General features: G+C 39.3%; 1 protein-coding gene across 1 annotated transcript in view; it reads left to right on the plus strand.

The window, feature by feature from the left end:
• Positions 1-26,953, plus strand: part of RBMS3 (RNA binding motif single stranded interacting protein 3) — a 1,276,696-nt gene that overhangs the window by 240,095 nt on the left and 1,009,648 nt on the right. The window contains exon 2 of the mRNA XM_073630281.1: positions 4,999-5,165. Within this exon, the coding sequence (XP_073486382.1) occupies positions 4,999-5,165 (167 nt within the window). The remainder of the gene's footprint in view (positions 1-4,998; positions 5,166-26,953) is intronic.

The raw sequence follows: 26,953 nt of genomic DNA on the forward strand, positions 1-26,953 counted from the left end.
GAGGTCTACAGACAATTCCTTGGACTTCATGGCTTGGTTTGTGCTCTGACATGCACTGTTAACTGTGGGACCTTATATAGACAGGTGTGTGCCTTTCCAAATCATGTCCAATCAACTGAATTTACCACAGGTGGACTCCAATAAAGTTGTAGAAACATATGACGGATGATCAGTGATTGAACCCAAGCTCAATTTTGAGTGTCATGACAAAGGCTATGAATACTTATGTACATGGGATTTTTTCTTTTTTTTTTGTTTTAAAACATTTGCAAAGATTTCAAACAAGTTTCATTCACGTTGTCATTATGGGATATTGCTTGTAAAATTTTGAGGGAAATAATGAATGTAATCCATTTTGGAATAAGGCTGTAAGATAACAAAATGTGGAAAAAGTAAAGTGCTCTGAATACTTTCCGGATGCACTGTATGTGAGACTTTCCTCCCTTTCAGTAGAGGCCACAAATGTTGTAATGGTTGCAGCAGGAGAATGTTAAGGGAGATGCTTAATGGGATCAGCCGCTAAACAGCAGCAACATGTGCAATGACATGTGCAAAATTGAATTCCTAAAAAGGACTGTTGGGTCTCTGATCTGTGAACACAGGGAGGGGGGACAAGAATATTGTATGTAGCCCACCACACTGCAATCCACAGGTATTTAGCACAGTACAGCACTGCATAGTACCATATAGCAACTAATTCTTCATTTACAAATGGCTGCTGGACACCCACCCTTTTCTATTGAGGGGCTGGCACTTAACAAAGCCCTCATTAGTAACCATTCTAACCCTGATGACCACAGTTGCAAGGTCAGGCAGTGTATTATTTTTACCATTTCACCAAACATTTGCAACCTCGGCCCCCAAATCTGAAACATTCCTAATGACAGACCTTTATTCTTTTTTTTTTACTTACTTTTTAATAAAACTTGTCATGCACTAGAGTAAGCCATAGTCAACTAGATGATGCAATATGTGACTTACCCCACATTGGACATTGCTGTTTGTCTTATCCTATATGCATAATAGTGCTTTTTGTTTTTTTTTGTTTTTTGCAATTAACAATAATAATTAATATAGTTGATATTCATTTAGTAAAATAGTTGAAGAAAATGTTTTACCATCATCAGAATGCAGGTGGTAGTTGTTTAAAAATAAAAAAATAAAACCATTTCTCCAGATGTCAGCTATTGAATTTTCCTTGGTGCTTTTGCTGCCAGGTTTCGTCAAGCTGGTTTTTGTAGAACATATAAGCCTATGCATTATACCTGTTTTCCTCTCTTGGGAAAGGCAGATGGCAGAATGCAGGAACCTTTTCCTCTCCTCAAAGCCAATTCTTTCCATGCTCGGTCTCTAGGAAGCTTAGAAAAATAACCTGCAATGTATTGTGGGAAGTAGTTCCTAGCTGAAATGCTAATACAATTAACAAAGCTATTGCAAAGAGCATTCCTATCATATGGAATACATTAATAGTTTGTAACATAGAAGTTAAACTTAAAAAAAGGAAACCTATGTTAATGAAAAAAAAGTTATAAAGTCTTTCAGGAGAATTGCTGTGTTCATGTATGGTTTTTTTTTTGTTTTTTTTTGCACAGTGCTTAGTGGGGTGCAACTATTTTTCTGAAGCCTAACTGGATGACATTTAAGCACTATCTACTATTTTTTTCACCTCAATGCTGTTAATCTCATCCAGCCTCTTTGCAGCCACTTCCTGACAACATTCATGCACTCTAGCAGCTGTTGCATGTCATTGTTCGGGCAGGCTTCCTGATGGTGACAGCGATGGAATATTCCTATGCAATAAGCGCAATGCACGGGGTAACAATGCAGGGACATGATTGGAAGACAGGAAGAGAGAGAGATGAGGGTGTTCTGGTGAGGGTGGATATCAGGTCCTGGGTAGCAGTGAAGAGATAGCAATTCAGGCAGCACTTTTGAAGGAGAAGCAGCTCTGGAAGATCATAAAGAAAGAAAGGCGCCTCTAAGTGCAATATTAAAAGGTTTATTATAGAGCACAAAGGGATTAAAAACACTTACAAGATTGTAGTAAAATCAAGCATGTAATGCAGAGTCTTCATGTGGGTCACTCGTCTTTCCTTTATATGCGGGGGGGAAAGAGTCATCCAGCAGCTGTCAGATTCCTCAATGACATGCAGGAGCGAGAAAGCGAGGAGAAGGATGAGGTGGCCCGGGTTTCCGGATCCACGGCGGAAAGCACACAGCCAATGGGACGTCGGCTGAGGGTGGTGGGCAGTAACGTTTTTTGTAGCATGCGCGGCTCCTTCGTCAGACCTATTGCGCGGTGGGTGCTAATGCATTTTGGCGCATGTGCGACTCCTTTGTCAGACATTTCAGTGCATTTTGAAAGAGTTGTGCGAAACGCACATGTAACATGTCTTTCCTGCAGAGCATTTTAGTGTGAACTGGCCCTTAGTCCAAACTAAATCCACCCCTTTCCTACTTTATTGTAACATACTGTTTATTTTTTATTAGAAGGGATAACAGTAAAATGTATGCAATAACATTATTGTTTTCTTTGCTTATTGTCAATAGAGATCCTAGGACTCCTGGGATCAGTGGCAATGCTGGGGGGTTGATGGGATCAGTGGCCGTGGTGGGCGATGGGATTAGTTAGGTGGCAGTACACTGTGGCAAATTATGAATCATGTAGAGGAAAGCTGGAAATCTTTGGAAAATATATAGTGAAGGATTCTACAACGACCACCAATGTAATGGGGAATTTACAATGACCACCAATGTGGGGGGCGATTTACACTTACCACCAATGCGAGGGGGGAATTTGCTCTGACCACCATGTAATGGGGGATTTTTTCCACCCACCAATATAAAGAGGAATTTCTACACTGACATCAATGTAATAGGAGCATTTACACCATCCTGTGTACGGGGGAATATACAATGACCTCCATATATGGGGGATTTACTGTACTCTGACAACCATTGTCAAAGAGATTTGTACTGACCACCAATGTAAGGTGACGCTTCTACAATGACCACCAATGTAAAGGGTATTTACACTGATCACCAGTGTAAGGGCAATTCTGCAGTTACCACCAATGTAAAGGGAAATGTACACTGACAACGAATATAATGGGGGATTTTACATCAACAACCAATAAAGGGGGATTTTTACACTGGCCACCAATATAAGGGGGATTTAAACTCACCACCATTTTAAAGGGGGCTTCTACATGGACCACCAATGTAAAGGAAGATTCGAAAATGACCACAAATGCAAGTTGGATTTTTTACCGATCACCAATATAAAGAGGAGTTTCTACACTGGCCACCAATGTAATGGGGATTTACACTGACCACTAATGTAATAGGAGCATTTGCAGTAACCACCAATGTATTGGGGGGATTTACACTGACCACCAATGTAAGGGGGACCTTCACACTGGCCAGTGTGAATGAAAGGATTGTACACCAAGCCCCAATGTAATGAGATACATTTAGCCTGCGTTCATACTCGTGCCTGTTGGGAACGCATACAAAATCACTTTCCTGACACCACAGAAACGTGCTGCCCTTTAGCAGATACACAGCAGTGCCATTAATTGTTAATGCCCCCCTCACGCATCTGTTGAGATATGCATATTCACATGCACCAAAGTTCATGGTACTGATGCACCATGTTATTTTAAAACAGGGTTCTACCTCCAATTTTGCTTACCTGCATAACAGGTTGTTGTTAGGCTTAATGACCACAGTTGCAAGCATGCCCCTTTACCTCCCCAGTGGGCAGCATTCAGCAGAAGTAATGGTGTATATGACCTCAGGGGGCGTGATCTACATATGAATGCTGCTCTGTTTACATATCAGTGCCGTCGTTCCACGAATATCTACATATTAATGTCCCCGCTATTTACATATCAATGAAGGTTATTTACATGTAAACACAGGGTCTGCAGGTGAGTCATCTGTACACGGCAGTAGGGCAGAGCTGGGCAGCATTTGTAACAGAACTTCACACTGAGATATCGGGACACAGCACGAGACTAAAACTTCAATTTAAACTGTGATAGTTGACAAGTTTGAGGCAACTGCTTTGGGCCCCACAACAATGATGGGGTTCAAGGCAGCTTCCCTTTTTGTCCTGCCTTAAAGACAGCCTGGTGTTCATAGAATATTGTTTTTATTGAGAATACCCTCTGTATACTCCTACATATACTAACCCAATTCCTCAAAATTATAAAGTAATTGTGTGAACATTCCTAAAACTAGAAAACCATTCATCAAATGTTGTCTAATGAAGCCAATGTAAACAAGACCTAAGAAGAAAAGAGACTGAGAAAAGGCTTCCTCCTGCCCACAGCAAGCTTATGATGTCTCATTCTAGGCAAAGTCACATAACTGAAGCTCAAGGGCTGATTGTTAATGTACAACTACAACTGTTTTAATATGAACTGCGAACAGGAGGTTTTTGTTGAAGAGACTTACTGTGTATATCTTTTTACCTTTTAACATCAGAGAGGGAATACAATAATAAAAATATACATTTTTGTATAGTCATTCATGCAGGCTTCCAAAGTTGCAAAAATGTGCATTTTTAAAAGTAACAATGAAAGAATTAAAGAATACTGTATATACAGTACAGTACCTGCCCACTTAGTATCTTTAAAGTAACTTTAAAGTAAAAAGCTAACAAATTAGGAACCCATTTAAAATTTTGAAATTTTGTACAATATATCCTTTGTCTTTCTGTTTCTTTCTTTTTCTAATTTATCTATCTATCTATCTATCTATCTATCTATCTATCTATCTATCTATCTATCTATCTATCTATCTATCTATCTATCTATCTATCTATCTATCTATCTATCTATCTATCTATCTCATTTGCTTGTCTTATTTTTTTGGGGGGGTGAGGAAATTACCTTTAATTTTTCCTCTAGTAAAAAGAAATTCTAATCAGTAAATATGACTACCTATTTTGATCATTGTCATTTTAATATCACATTCTTTTCATATTTGCAGCAGTCTTATGCCCCAGCTCCTCACCCCATGGCTCCCCCCAGCCCCAGCACAAACAGTAGTAACAACAGCAGCAACAGCAGTACGGAGCAGTTGAGTAAAACAAACCTATATATTAGAGGACTTCCACCGGGCACGACGGACCAAGACCTCATTAAGCTTTGTCAACCGTAAGTACAATACATTCCAATGATTTTACTGGCTTAGAAAGTATTATTAGCAACCTACATTTTTTAAATATGCTAAGCATCACAGAGAAATACTGATGAAACATTTATGTTGCATTAAATGTTTACTGTTTGTGAAGAGGAATGAGCTTTGAGTGTGGATCAAACATGAGTTTAACCCAAGCCCAGTCTGTTCACAGTTGAGGGAACAGACAAACAAATTGGCCCAAATTGCTGCCATCTTCTGTTCCTAACAAGTCAGTGAGGATCATAAATTATGTCATTGATCAAGTATGGTCATGGCTGTATTTCATTAATAATATCAGCAAGGATCCCCACAGTCTTGTTTACTTTTAGAAGCTAAAAGGGATCTGGCCTTTGCAATGGGAGTAGGAGCAAGGCAGCATCATTGTTCAATGGGTTGTAATGGCAGCGGGTTAACATTTTTAACATTTTTTTCATTGTGTGGTTACTTTTACTTACATTTAAAAAAAAATTGTGAATAAGTAACAAGGGGTACAGTGCACCCTGTACCCATTTATGTATGAGGGGAAATTTTTAAGCCTACTAATTTGATAGGGGACTTACAGATTCCAGTGAGTTCCCCCCACAGACCCCCTCATCTGCTTAATGCATCCAATGGGGGGGGGGTGAGGCCCTTGTTTCCATCAACACAGGGACAAGGTGCCTTTCAAAGAGGGTTAGCATTGTCATACCCTTGCAAGGTACTCTCTCAATGTTATGGGCATGTGGCCTGGTATGGTTTAAGAATTTTTTGCACACTCACCGCCCCCTTTCCTGCATACCCTGATAGGGGTCTTTTATAAACTTTTCAGAGGGACCCCACCTTTTTTATTATTTTTTGTTAGAAAACATTGTGTGGGGGTTGTGTGGGACCTCATCCTTACATACTGTACCCTCCAAAAATATGTAGTCATCTGTTGAAGGGAGAGACTTATTGGAATCCAGAAGCCCTCTATAGAATAATTGATATGTCCCATAAAATATCTGCCTCTCCCAGTTGAATGAGTAAGGGTACATAGTATCCCTTGTTCTGCATTCACAAAAAAATTAAATACAAAGAGAAAAAAATGCAAACGCATAGGATTAAAATGTAAAATAATGTAATAGTCTGAAAAATAATACATAAAAAGTCCATAAAAAGTTTGTGTGTGAAAGTCTATATCCTGTCGGGAGGGCAAGCACCAAATGAGGGAACAAAACACTAAGGGCAATGCTCTTCTGAGAGTGAAGCCAACTCTGTGACAGAAGAAGAGAAACAAAAAGCATGAAAGCGCCTCTAAGTGTAATATTTAATGTGACACAAGTTCACACAGACAAGGGGTCACTCACATAAGGAGCAGAAAAACAAGCTAATCTGTTAATGCTAAGACATCCCGGTGGATCAATATCAGGCGTCCAGGGTCTACATGTGTGAAGCTACAGTGTGACAGGGAGAGGCCAGCATTCTTCCTTGTTGCCCCAGGTATGCACTGGATGGAAGGCAGCGTGGGCGGCGGCACCGGCGTTGGCGTGTGACATCACCAGGGATGAGGGAGAACTTCTGAAATGTGTCATTATCCAGCGCTAGCATTTCCTCCATCCGCATAATATCATTGATGGTAGAAACCCACAAAGTTAAGGAAGGAGAGGTATCTGTTTTTCAAAACAATGGACTTGCTTGTCAGGCTGCTGAAAGGAAGAAGCGTAACAAGCTTTGCTTTTGAGATGCCACTGAGCCTGGAAGCATAGACGTAAGTACTACTTTTGGGGTAGGTGTTAAGAATTCCTTGTATATTTTATTATAGAAGTAAAAACGTGGGACCAAAAGGGTTGAATCCAGCTGCATTCCCACCAGATTTGTAAGTAATTCCCTTCTGCTGAGCCACATCTCCAACAAGTGGCTGGCATGGATGGGAACATCCTATGTAGGGAAAGGGGGTCCCTGTACCATCTGGAGCGAAATTTGTAATTATTTACTTGCGCAACTTGAGCAATAAATGGCCATTATAATCAAATGTCAAATGTGCAGTGCTAAGCACAGTTTTAAATGCTCAGGGAACTCTAGTATGGAGTTCACTGTGACATTATTGTCCATATTGTCCATATTTAGATTTAGGCTAAATATGAGCAATGATATCAGTGTGTTCTTTATTTTTTTACAATTTTGTTTTTGTAAAAAGAAATTACATTAACCCTTCTAGTTCTGAAACATGGAGAGTAGGGATGGGCTTTATGTTCGGGTCGAACCTGAGTTCGACTCGAACATTGGCTGTTTGCCCGTTCGCAGAATAGCGAAAATTTGGGGTGTTCGCGGCAAATTCGAAAGCTGCAGAACACCCTTTAAAAGTCTATGGGAGAAATCAAAAGTGCTAATTTTAAAAGTTAATATGCAAGTTATTGTCATAAAAAGTGTTTGGGGACCCGGGTCCTGTCCCAGGGGACATGTATCAACGCAAAAAAAAGTTTTACAAACGTCCGTTTTTTCCGGAGCAGTGATTTTAATAATGCTTAAAGTGAAACAATAAAAGTGTAATATTCCTATAAATTTAGTATCTGGGGGGTGTATATAGTATGCCTGTAAACTGGTGCATGTTTCCCATGTTTAGAACAGTCTGACAGCAAAATGACATTTCTAAAGGAAAAAAGTCATTTAAAACTACTTGCGGCTATAATGAATTGTCGGTCCCGGCAATACACATAAAAGTTCGTTAAAAAGTGTTTGGGGACCTGGCTCCTGCCTCAGGGGACATGTACCAAGGCAAAAACAGTTTTAAAAACTGCCATTTTTTCAGGAGCAGTGATTTTAACAATGCTTAAAGTGAAACAATAAAATTGTAATATTCCCCTTAAATTTTGTACCTGGGGGTTGTCTATAGTATGCCTGTAAAGTGGTGCATGTTTCCCATGTTTAGAACAGTCTGACAGCAAAATGACATTTTTAAAGGAAAAAAAGTAATTTAAAAGTACTCGCAGCTATAATGAATTGTCGGCCTGGCAATACACATAAAAGATCATTGATAAAAACGGCATGGGAATACACCACATAGCAGATGCATGGCAAAAGCAGATCTAAACCTAAAATATCAAGCTAACTTTAACATGTTACTGAAATTCCAGACAGCAGTGGTTAATAGTTTCAGGTCTCTGAACTAAATTGAAAAGAAAAAGCTTCTGACATAGACCCACCCCCTCTTCTACTCCTCCATTGCGGAAAGTTATTTTCATTGCGTTTACTGCATATACAGTAAAAAGGTTGGAAAAACCCACTATTTTCTATGCAGGGGCCAAACCGTCATCTCTCCTCAAATATTTTTATTAACAATTAAGATACGAAAATCATGTGCAAAAAGGTCGTGATACAACAAGAAATAAAACTGACAACATTGTCATTAAAACAACCCCAGGGTCTCATCCGCAACCCGCACTAATGAGTTGGCAGAAAAACTGTATTAACATGTAATAATTAATACTAAGGGTCAGAAGTGAGATCCTGGAAAAATACCCTATAATTGCATTAGCCCAAGCATGGCCATACAAATCAGTGGGTAACATCCAGGTTCACTATGTTACCCATAATGGACACAAAAATAATACAGTTAGAGCTTCAAACAAATAAATAGTTCCCAGTAGGCATCCTCTGATGGTGTCAGAACAGGGGCAACAGAGATTTTCTCATATGCTAGCCATGGAGGATCCACAGATACCAAGAGTGCTTGTTTAGTCACCCAATACTGACAGTTCAAATGTTCTTATATAGGGAATCACAAAGTGCTCTGAGTGGAGACAATAGTGTCGGTCAGAGCAGCAGGCCGGTGGTGACCAGCAGAAATGGCAGCATGAAGTCTATATACAATCTAGTAGTGGAAAATTTCTACAGCCTGAATGGTGCCTGAGCATGCCTAAACAGTTGTGGCGAGTCAGCATGAAAATGACATGCCCGTGTCAGCCACCATGTAGGTTACAGGCACGGTCCAGTTAACAATTGTGACGAGTAGCCACGTGCAGTAAATCCCCATAGACTGTGGGAGACACCCAAGTTAAGAAGTCTGTTCTCATGGAGGGTACTTATGGTCACCGGTGCAGCTGGATGCCTAGGTCAAGGGCTTGTCAGGGCTCCCTTGGGAAGTGGACTTCTGACAGATGCCTGTGCCAGTCAGGGTGTGCTGGTGTTCAATAGGTGTCACTCAAAAGCTGGCATGCCACTGGTCAGATGATTGGAATGGTTGCCTCGTAGTACAGGACCAAATCGGTTGGAAGATTGGGTAACAGGGGATGGTCATCCACATTGTGCAGATGAGACTGCGGGTGTGGGGGGTCATCACCCACCTTACACAAGAGCTTCCTCAGGGTAGCATGACACAGCATAGCTTGGTCTTTTAAAGAGTAAACGGGGTCCCTGTATTCAGGATATCCTGTGACATCATCCAGCCCAAGACACTCCTGGCTCATAACCTTTTAATGGGTCAGCTTCTATGTGTGAAGGAAATAAATTGCATAGCGCCATCTTGTAGCCATTTGGTAAAAACACAACAAATTGTAGTTTCACATAGCCATGCGTGCAAAGTTTGCTCAGATGGTAAAGCAACACACATCCTACCATATTTGGATTTCCAGATGAGGAAAAATGGCATGTATCAAGTATATTCTGATCGAGCCAAATGGATAAAGGACTCTATATCTTAGATCAAAGACATGTATTATGTCCATATTGATAGCAGTAAATAAACAGACAACAGCAACACAAAAAATCAAAAGCGGATTGGTCGGAAGAGAGCTGATTTCAAGTGTACCAAAAGTACCCATAGACATCACAGGGACAAGAAAACCTGTAGATTGAAATGCTTGTTTAACCCCTTAGGTGTTAACTTTCCCAAATTTCCACTTCTTTTTCCTTTGTATTGTGTTATAATCTCCCCTCCTGCTGGACAGCTTTAAGGCATAAATCCCTTTAACCATAAGGCCTTGGGATTGCCCATTGTGGAACTGTGCAAAGTGCTGTGTGATTGGTGTCTCATCATCACCACCCAGTATGCTTGACAAGTGCTCACTGATGCAGACTTTTAGTGGGTGTTTGGTCTTCCCCACATAGAATTTACGAAACAGTCACTCCAATAGAGTACCCAAGTCGTTAATAAACTGCTTATTTTGATATGTTTTCTGTCGGTCCGCATTGGTGAACACCCCTGTTGTGTAACACTATAACACTATCTACAATTCAGGGAGAGAATTTTGTCTTTCCTCTGACTTCCCCATATTTAGACATCTGACTCCCCCACATTCAGTGGTTGTGTTACATACAGTGAAAGCAGTAAAAGAACTCTTCTCAATGCAATGAATGAGGGATAAGGAGACAGGTACTCGTCAGAAGCTCTTTCTGTTAAGTTCAACCCAGAGAACAAAAGCTATTAAATATTGCAGTGGTGAAAGTCAAAAACCTGGAAAAAGACTGGCATCCCTGCAGTGAAGATTTCTCCAGGATCAAGTTGCTTACATGATGTGGCACACACTTTATTTCTGACAAATTAGATCTGATTCAGCTGAAGTTGAAGCAAGTGCAGGTAGACAGGAAGTGATTAGAAATTGCTGCTGGAGATTAGCAGCTTTGATGCAACACAAGGCTGAAAATAAAGTAAAACCCATCTTTTTTTTTTAAACCACAAAACACTGTAGTTGTTAATGACGCACGGTGCTTTAGAAGACTAAATATTGTTCAGATATGGTTTAAACCTGCTTTATTAAGGAGTTTTAAAAGACCTTGAAATGATAAAATGTTAGGATAATGTAATGTGTTGATAATTTCATCAGGTGGACAAAAAAATACTTGGGTAACTTCGGATGCTTACATCAGTCAGATTGTCACATACCTGACAGTGGAGCTCAAGATAACTAGAGTGGCTCCTTGCACAATTATTGTCCAAGCAGCTATAATTGTGAAGACAGGGACTGCTAGAGCAGTGGAAAAGTGCAGGTGCCAGGGAGTTGGGTCTGCAAATTTGAGTTTGAAAGTGTTGAAATCCAATGAGCAGAAGCATGGAGTCAGGTCACAAGCCAAGTCCTGCAGCAGCCAGGCAGATAGGTACAGAATCACAATCAGGTCCCTAGTCAAAGACAGGCAAGGGTCAGGAATGTGCTGGAAGCAAAGTACAAAATCAGAAGGCAGAATCTCAGTCGATAACACAGAATAAGCAGGCAAGTGAAATCCAGAGAAGAGCCACACATAGGTAGAGCAGTAGCAGGATAAAAACATTTTCAAGAACACAGGTCACAGGGATAAGAGCTAAAGACCATCCAGTGATGATACTAGGCAGATGTCAGGTTTAAATAAGCCGCCAGGTGTCAGGAACTATTGGCACGCCTGTGCGTCCATGTGTGCACCACCGCCTGTGCACATGCACGTGTCCTCATTATTGCATATACTGTTAAACACCTATGCTCACAAGCATGTGTACGTCTCTGTGAATGTGCATTAAAATGAGCACGACCGGCATGAGGTTCCTGAAACATTCTGCTGTAGAGGTCTCCCATTCTGCTGTAGATTATGGGTAAAAATTGTAGTGAATTGGAGAAAAAAGCCAATGTTTTTTCTGCCTGTTTGATACATGCAGTGTTACCCTGTTTAAGATTTATGGAAATACAATGGTTCATAGAGTTAAGGCTACAGGTAATTAAACTCCCACATGAGTAATATACTATAACAGTTTTGTAGGTTTTTACCTTTGATCATATTTAGAGGAAATATTATGTTTCATTTTGTGTAGCGTAAATATGCTGCAAACTAGTAAAGACAGTAGTAGTAAAGACATCCAGTTATGTGCAGGGTATTCAAATTACATTTTCAAATTTTTGTGCAAACAAATGGGCCACACACATGAAGTAATTTGGATTGAAATTACCGTATTTATCGGCATATAACACGCACAGGCGTATAACACGCACCTTCACTTTAAGAGAAAAGCTTTAGAAAAATAATGTAATTTTAGTCAAAGAACTTTGAAGCAAAATAAGGGTCAGTGCCCATCTGCAGCCTGATCAATGTCCATTTGCAGCCTCACCATTGCCATCAATGCAGTCTGATCAAAGCCCATCTGCAGCCTCACAAGTGTCATCAATGCAGCCTCACCATTGCCATCAATGCAGCCTCTCCATTGCCATCAATGCAGCCTCACCATTGCCATCAATGCAGCCCAGTCACCATTGTTATCAATGCAGCCTAGTCACCATTATTATCAATGCATCCCTGTCACTATTGTCATCAATGCAGCCCAGTCACCAGTGCTATCAATGCAGCCCAGTCACCATTGTCATCAATACAGCCCAGCCACCATTGCCATCAATGCAGCCCAGTAACCATTGCCATCAATGCAGCCCAGTCACCATTGCCATCAATGCAGCCTTGCAAATAATTACTGCTGCCTAGGAGAGGACAGGGATGAGTGCCGACAGATTACATACAGTGGGAATGTCCTGTTTACTCAGCAGCCTCTTTAATACAAAGTCCCGCCTCCTATGATAAACAGAACAGTGGTCCAATGCCAGCCCAGGAGACAGGACTTCCTATTACAGAGGCCGCGGAGTAAACAGGAGATTATCACTGTATGAAATCTGACAGCGCTCATCCCGCCCCTCTCCCTGTCCCCCCCGAGGCAGCCAAAATTGAAGGAACAGCATATAACACGCATGCACTATTTGCACCTGATTTTCAGGGTGAAAAAGTGCGTGTTATACACCGATAAATACGGTAGTTTATCTGACAGACAGCACACACTGCATAATCCCACCTAGGGATATTCCTCTCATGTGTTTCACCCATCTAGGACTTAGTCATAGAGATAGATCCTATGTTAGAGGGGTGACTCTGGGTGGAATGATGCCGTGTGTGTTGTCTCTCAAATAAACAAATTTGAATCTAAATGATGTCATAGGTGTGCAGATCATTTTTAATATTATTATTATTATTATTATTCAAGATTTATATAGTGCCAACAGTTTGCGCAGCGCTTTACAACATGAGGGCAGACAGTACAGTTACAATACAATTCAATACAAGAGGAATCAGAGGGCCCTGCTTGTTAAATCTTACAATCCAAAAGGGCAGGTCAAATGATGCGAAAGGTAATAACTGTGGGGGATGAACTGATGGAGAAAAAAAAAGTACAGTTGTTAGTTGGAGGCGGGATAGGCATCCCTGAAGAGAAAGGTTTTCAGAGGTCATCTAAAAGTGGACAGAGTAGGATACAGCCGAACAGATTGGGGTAGGGAATTCCATAGGATGGGAGAGGCCCATGGGAAGTCCTAGAGGCGAGCTTAGGTGGAGGTGACAAGAGAGCTAGAGAGCAGGAGGTTTTGGGAGGAATGAAGACAATGGTTTGGTTGGCATTTTGAGACTAGGTTAGTAATGTAGCTGGGGGCCAAGTTATGGATGGCTTTATGAGCTGTTGTTAGTATTTTGAATTTCCTTCATTGGGTGAGTGGCAGCCAATGAGGGGATTGGCAAAGAGTGGGTGGCAGACAATGAACTGCTGATAAGGCAGTTGATTCTGGCAGTAGCATTCATGATGGACTAAAGGAGGGATAGCCTATGTAAAGGTAAGCCAATGAAGAGGGAGGTGCAGTAGCTGAGGTAGAGATAACCAGGAAGTGAATTAGGAGTTTTGTGGAGACATTGGTTAGGAAAGGGCATATTTTGGACATTTTGCTGAGGTTGAAGCGGCAAGCTTTGGACAGTAATTGGATGTGGGGCCAAAAGGAGAGTTCAGAGTCCAGGATTACACTTAGCACTCTGGCATGCGGGAATGGGTTGATGGTTGTGCCATTGATCTCGCCAGAGAAGTTAGGGGAAGGGGCACATGGGGGAAGAAATATTATGAGCTCGGTTTTGGATAGATTGAGTTTGAAGAAGTGGTATGGCATCCAAACTTATATGTCAATCAGTAAATTAGTTATGCATGAGTGATTTGTACAGAACAGAAGCAGGCTCCTGGACTTAGGCACCTGCTGTTTCACAGGATGAAGGAGCAATTGGGCAGCTTGGCAGTATTTAAGTGTGGGATGAGTATCTAACTTGTCATATTTCTGAATGTTTGAAGTGATCTGAAAGCCTCAAATACTGTAAAATGAATATTTTAATATGTTGTAAATCTCTTCTTGTTAAAGCAGACTTTGCACTAAAAAAAAAATCCACTATTAAAAAAATTAAACACCCGTGGAGGAAAAAATATTAGTTAGTTGATATACTTACCATTTCCCCAACATCTGCCTGCAAGATTCAGGGGAATGCTGAAAAGCCCAAATCAGCAAGAAGACTATTCTGCAAATCATCCTGTGAGATTGAACTATTAAGCTTTCCCTGGGATTTTGTCAGTAGGATAACATCACTCCCTAGTACAGAAGGGGTGATGAGGTAAGTAAACTAAATTTTTACCCCCCACAGTTTTTTTTACTTTAGTGAAGCATTTTAGTCAAGCGGCCCTGAGTAAATAAGCAGACCTTGCTTGAAGTTTAAGGTCCGCTTTGAAGAAAACACTTAAAGAAAACATTAACGTTGTATTTTTCTTTGGTATATTTTCAAACTATCTACTTTGAGTGGAAAACATATACTTTTTGTCCCAGGTCATCTACAATGTCACTGCTAGAGACAGTTAAAAGTTATAGTATTAGAATGGATCCCACAGGTACGCCACTAAATTCTGTTTACCACAATAACTGCTTGCCTTCTCTCTTGAAACCAATGTCTTGCAAACTGTCAATTTACAATCCAATCCCAGTGCATTTAAACTTGTTTATCAGTATTCTAGGAGAAATGGTGTCAAAGGGTTAATTGAAAGCTTAGTAAGCCACATCTGCTTGTCCACTCTAAATTATCGAGTTATCTGGTCTCTGTTCAAGTGCTGATGTTTACAGAGGAAGACATACTGTATAGTGCTATTGCGTAACATTTCTGAATCATTCTAACAATGTCTCAATAACTCGGTAAAGTTTTGAACACATTTTAAGTTGCTTTGGGTGTATATGTTTTAAACCTTCTGTTCCTTGGTCATGATGGCATTTTAAATGTCATTAAAATGACAAAAAATACTGTCATGAAAACCAAACAAAAATAACAAATGATATTATCACTGAAATGCAATATCACAAAGATATAGATGGTTATGACCTGCTGATAATAGGTGTAAATTTGTATAATTTAAGAACTCTATTATTTGCTAAAGTTGAACTTTTTAGAAATTGTCTGCTTGAATAAACTGCTGACATATTACAACATAAGTATGTCTATAGTGTAATTAAAACATTAAAAAAAAAAAAAAAAACTTTATATCACTAAATTGTTTTGTTTTTTTTTTACTATGGATTCTTACACTACTCAGTTGATTATGCCTAGACTGAGATGATGTAAGCTGCAGGCAGGAATGCGTTTCCTCAGTCCTTTCTCTTCTTATTAGAACAGATTGCAACTTTGTAGCATGTCACAGAGTAATGTGTCATCGCTGAGCCAGTATATGGATAGTTCCTGAACAAAGATGGCTTAATACTTCAAGAATTTACAGTAGATGCAGGCGTTGTCAGTTGGAGTTATGTCATCTCTATGAGAGGTTATAAATACATATAACACCTGCACATTACTTATAATGCAAATAAATATATAAATAAATAAACAAATAAATAAATACATTTTGATGCTAGGTCCACTTAAAGGCCTATAGTTTATCCAAAATTATTCATAGATGTTTTACAGTATCAAGTAGTATTTGCACTTCTTATAAAAAAAAGGACAGCTAAAATTGTAGCTCCATTTTTGTTGAATAATCCCCTCACAGTGATTGACATGGCAATTTTTACCTACCTCACTTATACACTTAATGATACATAAAATAAGTGATTAAAACTTTTTGTCTATATAAGAATCAACCAATGCGGTTGCAGCTATTACGGATAGAATTAAAACAGATGATAACCGTGCAAAAAAGAATAACAATCAAATTTATTTATACAGAAAAGAAACGTTAGAATAATCAGATATTACCAAATATAACGTAGATGATACAAATACTGTGTTGCCAGTGGACAAAGATAATTAATATAAAAATGATGTATTGTTACAATGGACATACAGATGTTATCAGTAGGACAGAAAAGGTTATTCTTAAAGAAAAGAGAAATAAGGTAATATGGATACGTTACACAGACAGATCTTACGTGACCATGCTTTGTTGAGACCAGGAGGCTAAGAGAGAGAGAGCATCAATGGGAGCTTTGATTTTATGTTCCCTCTCTACCCATCCCCACCAATCACACCCCTGGAATACTTTAATTCTGATTGGCTGAAATTTAATCCTATTGGTCAACCATGCTTCTCACGTATCTTAAGACATTGCCACATTCACTCAAGGGTGGGGGGGGTGAAGAGAGTCCAATTCCCTCACATAAGCCAGGTGGCAATACTTGGTCAACTGGAGGTCATTACATGTCATAAAAAACAAGAGAGCTTGGCTTGCTTCTATATCCCCTCTCTGCCCAGCTCCATTTAAGTAAAACATGTTTGGTAACATTACCACTCTCAGTTATTGGTCATCCTCACAGCCCCCAAGTGATTCCCTCCTGGCAAGGGATTGTCTTAGTTACAGTACATCTATAAACCAGGTAGTATAGTGAACACTATAAACAGAGCTTCCTAGATACTAACTCTTGATAACATACCAGAGCTGTTTTATGATGTTAGCTGTTCTCAGAATGTCCAGGCAGTTTTCGGACACACTGTTTAAGCCATAATGTATGTCCATTTATTAATACTGATTATCATTGAAGGTAAAAATTTCCACATCAGTGATCAATATACATTGCAGGGATTTTAACAAACTTTGTTGTAGTCCTACCAGTTTCTACCCTGAAGAAAAAACCGAAAGAAATATATGTATATATATTGACTCACGCTAGTGGAATTATTAAATAGTGGTTGCAGCTGCTGTACACAAAGTTTTACACACATTAAAAAAATATATATCTATTTGATTACAGCACTCACAATAACACAAACAAATCAAATAATCGGAGAGAAAAAACATGTGTATATATATATATATATATATATATTGTATATAGTACAAATGTGCTCCAATCAATAAAGTGCAGTTGTGCTTCAAACTTCAAGGTGCATCACACACCACTCCTGTGTCCTCACTCACCTAAAGTAATGGACCCCTAGCTTTTCAGTCCAGGGGTCATTCAAGTTAAAATGTTGGCCATGGATGGCAATTCACAGAAGGGTCCAATGAAGATCTCCCCCAATCGTGATGGTCAATATGTAGATAATGGCACCAAAAATGAAAAAAGGGACTGATAGTGAAGTACAATTTGGCAAGATTTAATTGCACAATCGTGGTAAGGTACTTACAGTCTATAAAGATTAATATTGCAAGAGGTATTGCACTGGTAAAAACAAGGAAACGCTGCATCCAGCGTGCGTTCCACGGTAAGTGGAAGTGACATTGTTTGGAGTCGATGCAATTTTGACGAAAACAGCGTTTCCTTGTTTTTACCACTGCAATACCTCTTGCAATATTAACCTTTATAGCCTATAAGTACCTTACCACGATTGTACAATCCTTTTTTCATTTTTGGTGCCATTATTTACCCATTGACCATCACGATTAGGGGAGATCTTCATTGAACCCTTCTGTGAATTGCCATCCATGGCCAACGTTTTAGCCTGAATGACCTTTGGACTGAAAAGCTATTGGACCACATTTGCACTATATATATATATATATATATATATATATATATATATATATATATATGGACTTTTTTCTCTGATTATTTAATTTGTTTGTGTTATTGTGAGCACTGTAATTATATATATATATATATATATATATATATATATATATATATTTTTTTTTTTTTAAATACTGATTCTGAATGGGAGTGTGTTTTCATTAATTAATTAATCAGCACCTGCAGGGCTCTAAAAGGGAAGTTGCTGTGCCTGCATACCTTTAGAAGTGATTAACCCTTTAGAAGCATCTCTCCAAAAATTAAATGTTTGTTGCAGAGGATGCCTAAAATCTGATTTGTATCTTAGTGCAGACTTCTAAAAGCTAAATGCGTCCAAAATATAGGAAAAAAGTATGGTACCCAAAAGGTGATGCTGTATATGCCTTTACAGCTCATCAATTAATTATAAATCAAAAGTGAGGGGCCTAGAATTCATGGAGTTACTTTAATTTTTTTTCTTATTTGTATTACTATTTTTTTTAAACATTTTTGTTTTATATAATTTTACTGCTACCACAAGGAGGCTAACAAGCCCTCCTATGTGATAGCATTGGACATGTTACAGGTTCCCTTTATGGAGAACAGCAGAGGAGATTAGAGAATGGATGTTCCCTGATCTACTCCTGCTTGCCATCCTGAATTCACTGGTTGTGTTCCCAGACTCCCAGGTAGAGCCCAGCAACTATGGAGGGAGTGTGATGGGGGACTGGGGACTGGGGGGGGGGAGGGTCCACACTGATCAGGTAGCTAAAAAAACACCTGAATATTTTTTTACATTACAGTCAGGAGCCAACTTGAGAGAGTAAATACAAGCTCATTGCTTCTACATCACATCCTTCTATGTAAAACCATTAAAATAGATAAACAATAATACAAGACAAATGTTAAAAAAAGGAAAAAATCAAAAAGTGGAATACTTTTATTTTTACAATATTTATAAAAAAATAGTTCAATGAGTAAAGATTGTGATACTGAAATAATAATTGTCTAAGTATATGATCTGTAGTAGCAAAGAGTCTTTAGTTTTCATTGGGAGAATAAAAGTAGATTTAAACCCCAGCTGAATGATATTTAGTTTGGTAAAGCACCATGTACATAACTGGAATTTGTTAGTCAAACTATTTGTTTTTGCTTTGTCCCCATCTTATGTTGCATTTCAAGTGCTGTTAAACTCCTGCAGCCTCTTTACAGCCACTCTCTGCTTCCAAACATGAAGTAGCAGAACAAAATGTCATTACTATTTTAAAGCTTATATTAGATTTTGTGACTGGGCGTTCATATAACTAAAAGCCTAACTCTGGGCTCATTAAAAAAAATAAAAATAAAAAAGCTCTCTCCCCAAGAATAGGAAAATGACATTAGAATATACTGTCGATAAAACTATAATGCTTGTTTTGACTAGGAGATGATCTGTCAAAGAGTAAATCCAGGGTTCCACGGTGTTCCTCTCTGCTGCTTCTGGTTATGACAAGCAGTCCCCAAAGCTACTCTTCTAGGTGGTCTTTTGACTGGTCTTGCTGGCATCTTCACATACAATGTAGGAGCATATGCCATCACCGATTCTGCATTGTATGTGAAGGCTGCACAGAACCTGCCCATAGTCCCTAGAAAAATTAGGATAAAGCACCAGCCGCCATGGGATTTTGGGTTAAAATGAACAATGGTCTGTGATAGATCTGTCCCCCACACAAAACAAGAGTTATATATTTTATTATGCAGCGGGGAGGGCAAATTACATTTTCAAGTCAGTATTGAGTTTCAATTTAAAGCAGAGCATAGCAAAACCATCCTAAGGTGAAAATACTGTTAATATTACTGATGGTTATCACAAATATGTTTAAAACAGTGATAAAATAACATGGTATAGTCTTTACTTTCCTTTTAAATAGCTTCCTTTTTCATCTTGATTGCAATGCCCTGCTGTTTATGATGTAGTGATAAGGAAACACCAAGTTATTGTGTTGTTCATGTGGGTGCTGTCCATTAAACACGATCTCAGACAGTTTTGACAAATTATCTAATGCTACAAACCCCTTATCAATTTGTGAGCAACTTGTCAGTGTAATCTGTCAAGCTGCTGTGAGTGAACAGGAGGAATAGAGGCCATCATTAAATCATTTCATATACAGGAGCCCACTGCTGATATTGTTCAGGTATTACAATGAATTCTTGTCTCATATTGACCTTGGTTATTTATTATTTCTTCAATGGGGCATGTTGAAATAGAACATACTGAAAAGTTGAAATTTGAATTGATGATTTATCACACAGAGTTGCAATAAAAAATAAGTGTTACTTTTTAGTTTAGGTTGACTCAGGATAGTTGTTAAACTAATAAGTAGAGATGAGCCTAATGTACCTGGGGTTGGTTGGACACAGGTTTGGCAAACATAACCAAAGTTGGGTTCCTAAACCTGAACCCCATTGAAGTCAATGGGAAAGGAATCTTAGAAATCAGTAATGAATATTTCACAGGGAGCTGTACAGTAGCCTTGAGAACATGTACCAATGAAAAATAGCCTGAAGTAATTGTAAGGGTTCTTTTTTTTTTTAAATAACAAACATATCATACTTACCTCCACTGTGCAGCTCCTTTTTCACAGATTGGCCACAAAAATATTCTCTTCTGGGGTCCCTTGGCGGCTCTCATGGCTTCTACCTGCATCAAATAATCCCCTAGGAGAAGCGCTCTCTCGAGGGGGTTGCCTTGCAGGCACGCTCCAGAGTCCAGCATTCGGCATCCATAGCCGAATGTATGACTTGGCCCTGCATAGGATGCATTAAGGTGAAAAAACACGAAGGTTTACAACCCCTTTAAAGGACAACACTGAAGACACAACAATTCAGTAGTGGTAGAAGGAGGTGTTAATGATGACTGGGTGTGCTGCCTAAGGGAGGAGAGGGCAATAGTGGCAGGAGGTGGTATCTATTTCAGGAGAGGCTGTTACTTATCCAGGCCCAGAAGCACAATTGTATATCACAATTGTATATGACATCAGGCTCCAAGCCATATTGTGTATGAGACAATATACTGCCAACCTCTGGAAAGGGGGTAACAGATTCCTCCACAGAATGTCCTCCAGATGTTTCATCCTTTGCAAGGGCAGGATGGGCTCTGCAACTTCACCTATGTAATGAGGATCAAGGAGGGTTTCCAGTCAGTAGTGGTTCACCTCCTTGATGCCATAAATTGTAAGGTCCTTTTGCAGGCTCTGGAGCATTAACAAGCCCAACCACCACAAGTTACTAGAGGCAGAGAAACCCAAGTCCTTGGGATCACTGATTATTACATTGCTCTCAACGACATTCCCCAGCCATTAACAATTACCATGGTTTGTGAAGGATGAAACCCACCCCTGGAAGCCTGCCCCATGTCCTCCTCTTCCTCCTCCTCTTGAATGCTGCCACAGCACTCATACTCTTCCTCCCCCTCATGCTCCTTCTGTACCCAATGAGGCTTTTGTGTCTAATGAAAGCAGAGTGAATGAAGGTGGGCTTACACTTCACTCTCCCTAGCAACGTGAATTGCAAGTTAGTTCAGTGGAAATATACAGCGCTAAAAATAGTGCTCCATAAAGCACTGGCAAATCTCTCTCCCTGTTAGCCATCCTTCAAACTAATCTCCCACACAATGAAGAAAGGGCGACTGAAACTGCAGCCTTTTATAATGTTTTGGGTTGCAATTTTGTACAAAACCATCATCACCTGAAATTGCAAGACTTTGGCCATTTACAGTTGTTTTTCAATGCATTATGAAATGTTTGATGGAGCAAATTCCCAAAATACATCGATTAGTCAAGAAAATGGACATTTTTAATTTGACAGTTTTGGTACCCATTGATTTTAATAAGGTTTTGGTTCACCCTGCTCAAACTTAACCCAGGGACATTTAGCTCATTTTTAATTGCCTGATAAAATGAAGTCACGAATCTACAAAAAATAGTCCATAGTTTTGAAGTGGAAATAAATTGAGACAGATTTCCAAAAAAAACCCACAAAAGTCTTGATTTCATATTTTTCACCCCCTTTTCTGTCAAACCTATATGCTTTGGTGATACCTATTTAAAAAGTCAGAAAATTGTTTAGATATATTTTACCTGGATCCGAAAAAGTTTTTCACTTAACGGCATTTACAAGTACTGTAAATACTGACATGTACTGACTAGAAGTCCAGTGCTGCCATTCTTCAACTAGAAGTTTTCAGCACTGTCTTCAGTCCTGTGCCACCATCTTGGATTCAGGTGCCATTTGTGACTTTCTGATCAGTCACAGCCAGCCCCCTTCTGTGCATGTGCAAGATGCACTGATTGGATGAGACTCCTGTAACCTTCTGGAATGTGTGACCTGATTCCAGCAGGCTGCGGATGGAGCAAACCCAGTAATTGTCATCCTCAATTAGGCAATGAATGATTAAGTGGGAGCAAGTATTTAAATATTTCTAAATGTATACAAGGGAAGGGGGAAGAGCTAGGGTTATATAATCTGTAAAGGAAGAGTAAATGTCCAGCTCATATGTGTGCATATTGTCACATGATCCTAAAATAAATACACTTTTTAAAAGGTACCAGAGTTTGTTATAGAAAATATGAAAACATCATTCTGAGCATTATTTAGTTTATTAGAAAAAATGCAAAAATATGGTACATCATACCTTCTGGGTTTCACAGCTAAGGCGGAAAAACTATCCACAGGACAATTTTAACGTTGACTTTATTTCCCAAAATCTTTGACCTAGCAGAAAACATTGTATTTGGCAAAAAATCAACTCTGCTCATATTCCTGAATATACCATCCTTATGGTGAAACCTGGTGGTGGTAGCATCATTTTATTGGGAAGCTTTTTATTTGCAGAGACTAGGGATGAGTAAATTTGCCCAGGTTTGGTTCAGCAAATCCTGTTATAGGTTTCACACCCCAAACTTAGTGACAAACCCCATTGACATCTATGGAAGAGACATCTTGTTATTAAGTTCTGGTAATTTTCAAGGAGAATAGGCAAACCATTGTTAAAAAAGGAATTGGGAGCTTGGCACTGCCAATAGATGATATGTACCAATAAAAAAAAAATATCAAACAGTGTGGAAATGGTAGTTTTTGTGGCTTTTAAGGACTATTTTTCAGGTGGAATTCCAGACAAAAGGTACATTTTTTTTTAAAGGATAAGTTCACCTATTGGTACATGTTACATGTTCCACCCATATTTAGGGTATTCCAGCAGCCTCTTCTACCCTCCCCCCAGTGACAGCGAGGGGGGATCTTCTCCCAGAGCCTGCTGTCACTATTTGAAAATAGCGGGCCTGTGCTGGGCTCCGTTCACACAGCTGGATCATTTGTTTACAGTTTCCTGTGAATGACTTGAACTGCTAGTACCATCCGTCTTTGCTGTTGGCAGCTTGTAGTTCTGAATGGACTACGATGTCACTGATGAGCGGCCTTGTAGTTCATTCACAAGCCCTGCAGCTTGTAAACAGCCATCCCGTATGCATGTATGGGCTGCAAGCTGCAGGACCTGTCTGCAGGAGTCTGCCATTGCACCCCTGATCCACTGATCACATTTGCATTGCTTTTTAGGCTCCTAAGGGAAAAAAATAAATGCACATTTTTTCCTTCAAAAATATGTGCATTTATTATTTTTTCCCAAAAGGTGAACTTATCCTTTAAGGGCACTGCTTAGACAAAAAAAAAACATTTCTAAATGTTTCCTATAACATATCAAATCATCACTTTTTGAGTTTAGGTTCACTTTAACACATGCAGATCATGAATGCAAGTAAAAGAGAACGGAATGGTTTAAAGAAAATCATTAAGAGAGTGGCAGAAAGATGGGTGAAGGTACATGTTTATCATGCCTCTTGTCAAGCATCATACTTTAAATCTAACTTTATTATGCTCAGCACAATTAATTTTCTGGAAATAAGTCAGTTACTCTTAGAGACTGTTTAATAATAGAGAACCGGCAATGCTATCCTATCTTTGCTATACTTTTCTCTGCTTCAGACATTGTGGCCTGCATGTTATAAATTTATAACATGTGAATCATTGTGTGTGCCTGGTGAAGCCACATAAAATTCCTAATGCTTATCACAGCTGAGAAAGATCTGTGATTGGAAGAGAGCCAGTCATGTAACATTGACAGGTCACTTGCCGGACTTTCCTACACTTGTTTTTTTGTACTGTTTTTTACATTCATTTTTATTGTGCTCCACCAGCTTTAGGCCTCTGGTTTGCAGAGTACATTTGTAAAGCAAATTGATGTGCTGTATAATGTGCATAGTAGCAGTATGGATACTGTCTTTTTTATTGAGCCTCCTAATAGTAAAGATGAACTAACTTTTAAAGATCTGGTAAATTACCAATATGTAATTCATGAGAGATCTAAGGCAAAACTTGATTTATGCACATTGGGACACTTATAGTAGCTTTTAAAAGATAGTGAAAACATAAAGAAAGGCAACTTTTTCGGATTTTGATCCATTCTTGACTTCTGACTATTTAAGTTTTATTCAGAGTATTTTGAGTGAATTACAACTCATGCTGGATTGGTTTACTTATTACCAATTAATACAGCTTAAGGGAATGGCTTTTCGTTTATTACTTTCTTTTATTCCTAGATGTATTTGATGTCAACATTATATTATTGTTTCTGTTATTTCCCATTGCAAAACAGTTTGTTACTGAAAATATCAGGGGAAAAAACAGAATGCAGTAAAGAAAAAAAATCAGTTCACACATAGCCTCTTGATATGCTCTCAGCTGTATTTAGATGTATTGGATAGGAAATTATTTTGTACTTCAGCTCCCCTTGAGTGTTCTGAAGAGTAGAGTAGGCTACCTCCAACAGATGAGTGGATTTCAGGAGTCTGTATTAAATTATGCATGCACTTCTCCTCTGACACACAAGCTCTAACAAGAGCATATCTCATTACCACTCTCTATGAAGACATCTGGATTTTATGGGAAATTGAGAGGTATGATAGCATTTGCAGGAAGGTAAAGAAAACATGATTGACAGAGTTGCTGTTAATAAATGATCCACTGATATTGCATTAAACTAAATACCTCCTGGTGCATTATACTTGTATGGTTCAGGAAGTAATGAAAAAGAGATGTGCTGTAGAATATACAGTATCTCACAAAAGTGAGTACACCCCTCATATTTTTGTAAATATTTTATTATATCTTTTCATGTGACAACACTGAAAAAATGACACTTTGCTACAATGTAAAGTAGTGAGTGCACAGCTTGTATAACAGTGTAAATTTACTGTCCCCTCAGAATAACTCAACACACAGCCATTAATGTCTAAACCACTGGCAACAAAAGTGAGTACACCCCTAAGTGAAAATGTGAAGAATTGGGACCAAAGTGTCAATATTCTGTGTGGCCACCATTATTTTCCAGCACTGCCTTAACCCTCTTGGGCATGGAGTTCACCTGAGCTTCACAGGTTGCCACTGGAGTTCTCTTCCACTCACTCCATGATGACATCACAGAGCTGGTGGATGTTAGAGACCTTGCGCTCCTCCACCTTCCGTTTGAGGATGCCCCACATATGCTCAATAGGGTTTAGGTCTAGAGACATGCTTGGCCAATCCATCACCTTTACCCTCAGCTTCTTTAGCAAGGCAGTGGTCATCTTAGAGGTGTGTTTGGGGTCATTATCATGTTGGAATACTGCCCTGTGGCCCAGTATCTGAAGGGAGGGGATCATGCTCTGCTTCGGTAGGTCACAATATATGTTAGCATTCATGGTTCCCTCAATGAACTGTAGCTCCCCAGTGCCGGCAGCACTTATGCAGCACCAAACCATGACACTCCCACCACCATGCTTGACTGTAGGCAAGACACACTTGTCTTTGTACTCCTCACCTGGTTGCCGCCACACACGTTTGACACCATCTGAACCAAATAAGTTTATCTTGGTCTCATCAGACCACAGGACATGGTTCCATTATCCATGTCCTTAGTCTGCTTGTCTTCAGCAAACTGTTTGCAGGTTTTCTTGTGCATTATCTTTAGAAGAGGCTTTCTTCTGGGATGACAGCCATGCAGACCAATTTGACGCAGTGTGCAGCATATGGTCTGAGCACTGACAGGCTGACTCACCAACCCTTCAACCTCTGCAGCAATGCTGGCAGCACTCATATGTCTATTTCCCAAAGACAGCCTCTAGATATGACACTGAGCGCATGCACTCAACTTCTTTGGTCAACCATGGTGAGGCCTCTTCTGAGTGGAACCTGTCCTCTTTAAACCGCTATATGGTCTTGGCCACTGTGCTGCAGCTCAGTTTCATGGTCTTGACAATGTTCCTATAGCCTAGGCCATCTTTATGTAGAGCAACAATTCTTTTTTCCAGATCCTCAGAGTTCTTTGCCATGAGGTGCCATGTTGAAATTCCAGTGACCAGTATGAGAGAGTGAGAGCGATAACACCAAATTAACACACCCACTCCCCATTCACACCTGATACCTTGTAACACTAACGAGTCACATAACACCAGGGAGGGAAAATGGCTAATTGGGCCCAATTTGGACATTTTCACTTAGGGGTGCACTCACTTTTGTTGCCAGTGGTTTAGACATCAATGGCTGTGTGTTGAGTTATTTTGAGGGGACAGCACATTTACACTGTTATACAAGCTATACACTCACTACTTTACATTGTAGCAAAGTGTCATTTCTTCAATGTTGTCACATGAAAAGATATAATAAAATATTTACAAAAATGTGGGGGCTGTACTCACTTTTGTGAGATAATGTAAATCTAAACAGTGTGCGCAGATAATCATTTATTTAAAATATGATTTGCAGTCAATTCACATGTAAGTGTGTTATGAAATCGTATAAATACCCATACCTCTTAATTTGCTGAGATGAGAAAGGGTGACACTTTTTAACATAAAGTTTGAAAGCTAAGGATCATGAAGAATTTATATGTAGTAAATGATTGGCTAAATCATAAGTGCTTTTTTCACCACTGCCTTGCCATTATACTGGGTCTATAAACAGGACAT

The sequence above is a fragment of the Aquarana catesbeiana genome, linkage group LG05 (assembly GCF_042186555.1).
Source record: "Aquarana catesbeiana isolate 2022-GZ linkage group LG05, ASM4218655v1, whole genome shotgun sequence".
Lineage (NCBI taxonomy): Eukaryota > Metazoa > Chordata > Amphibia > Anura > Ranidae > Aquarana > Aquarana catesbeiana.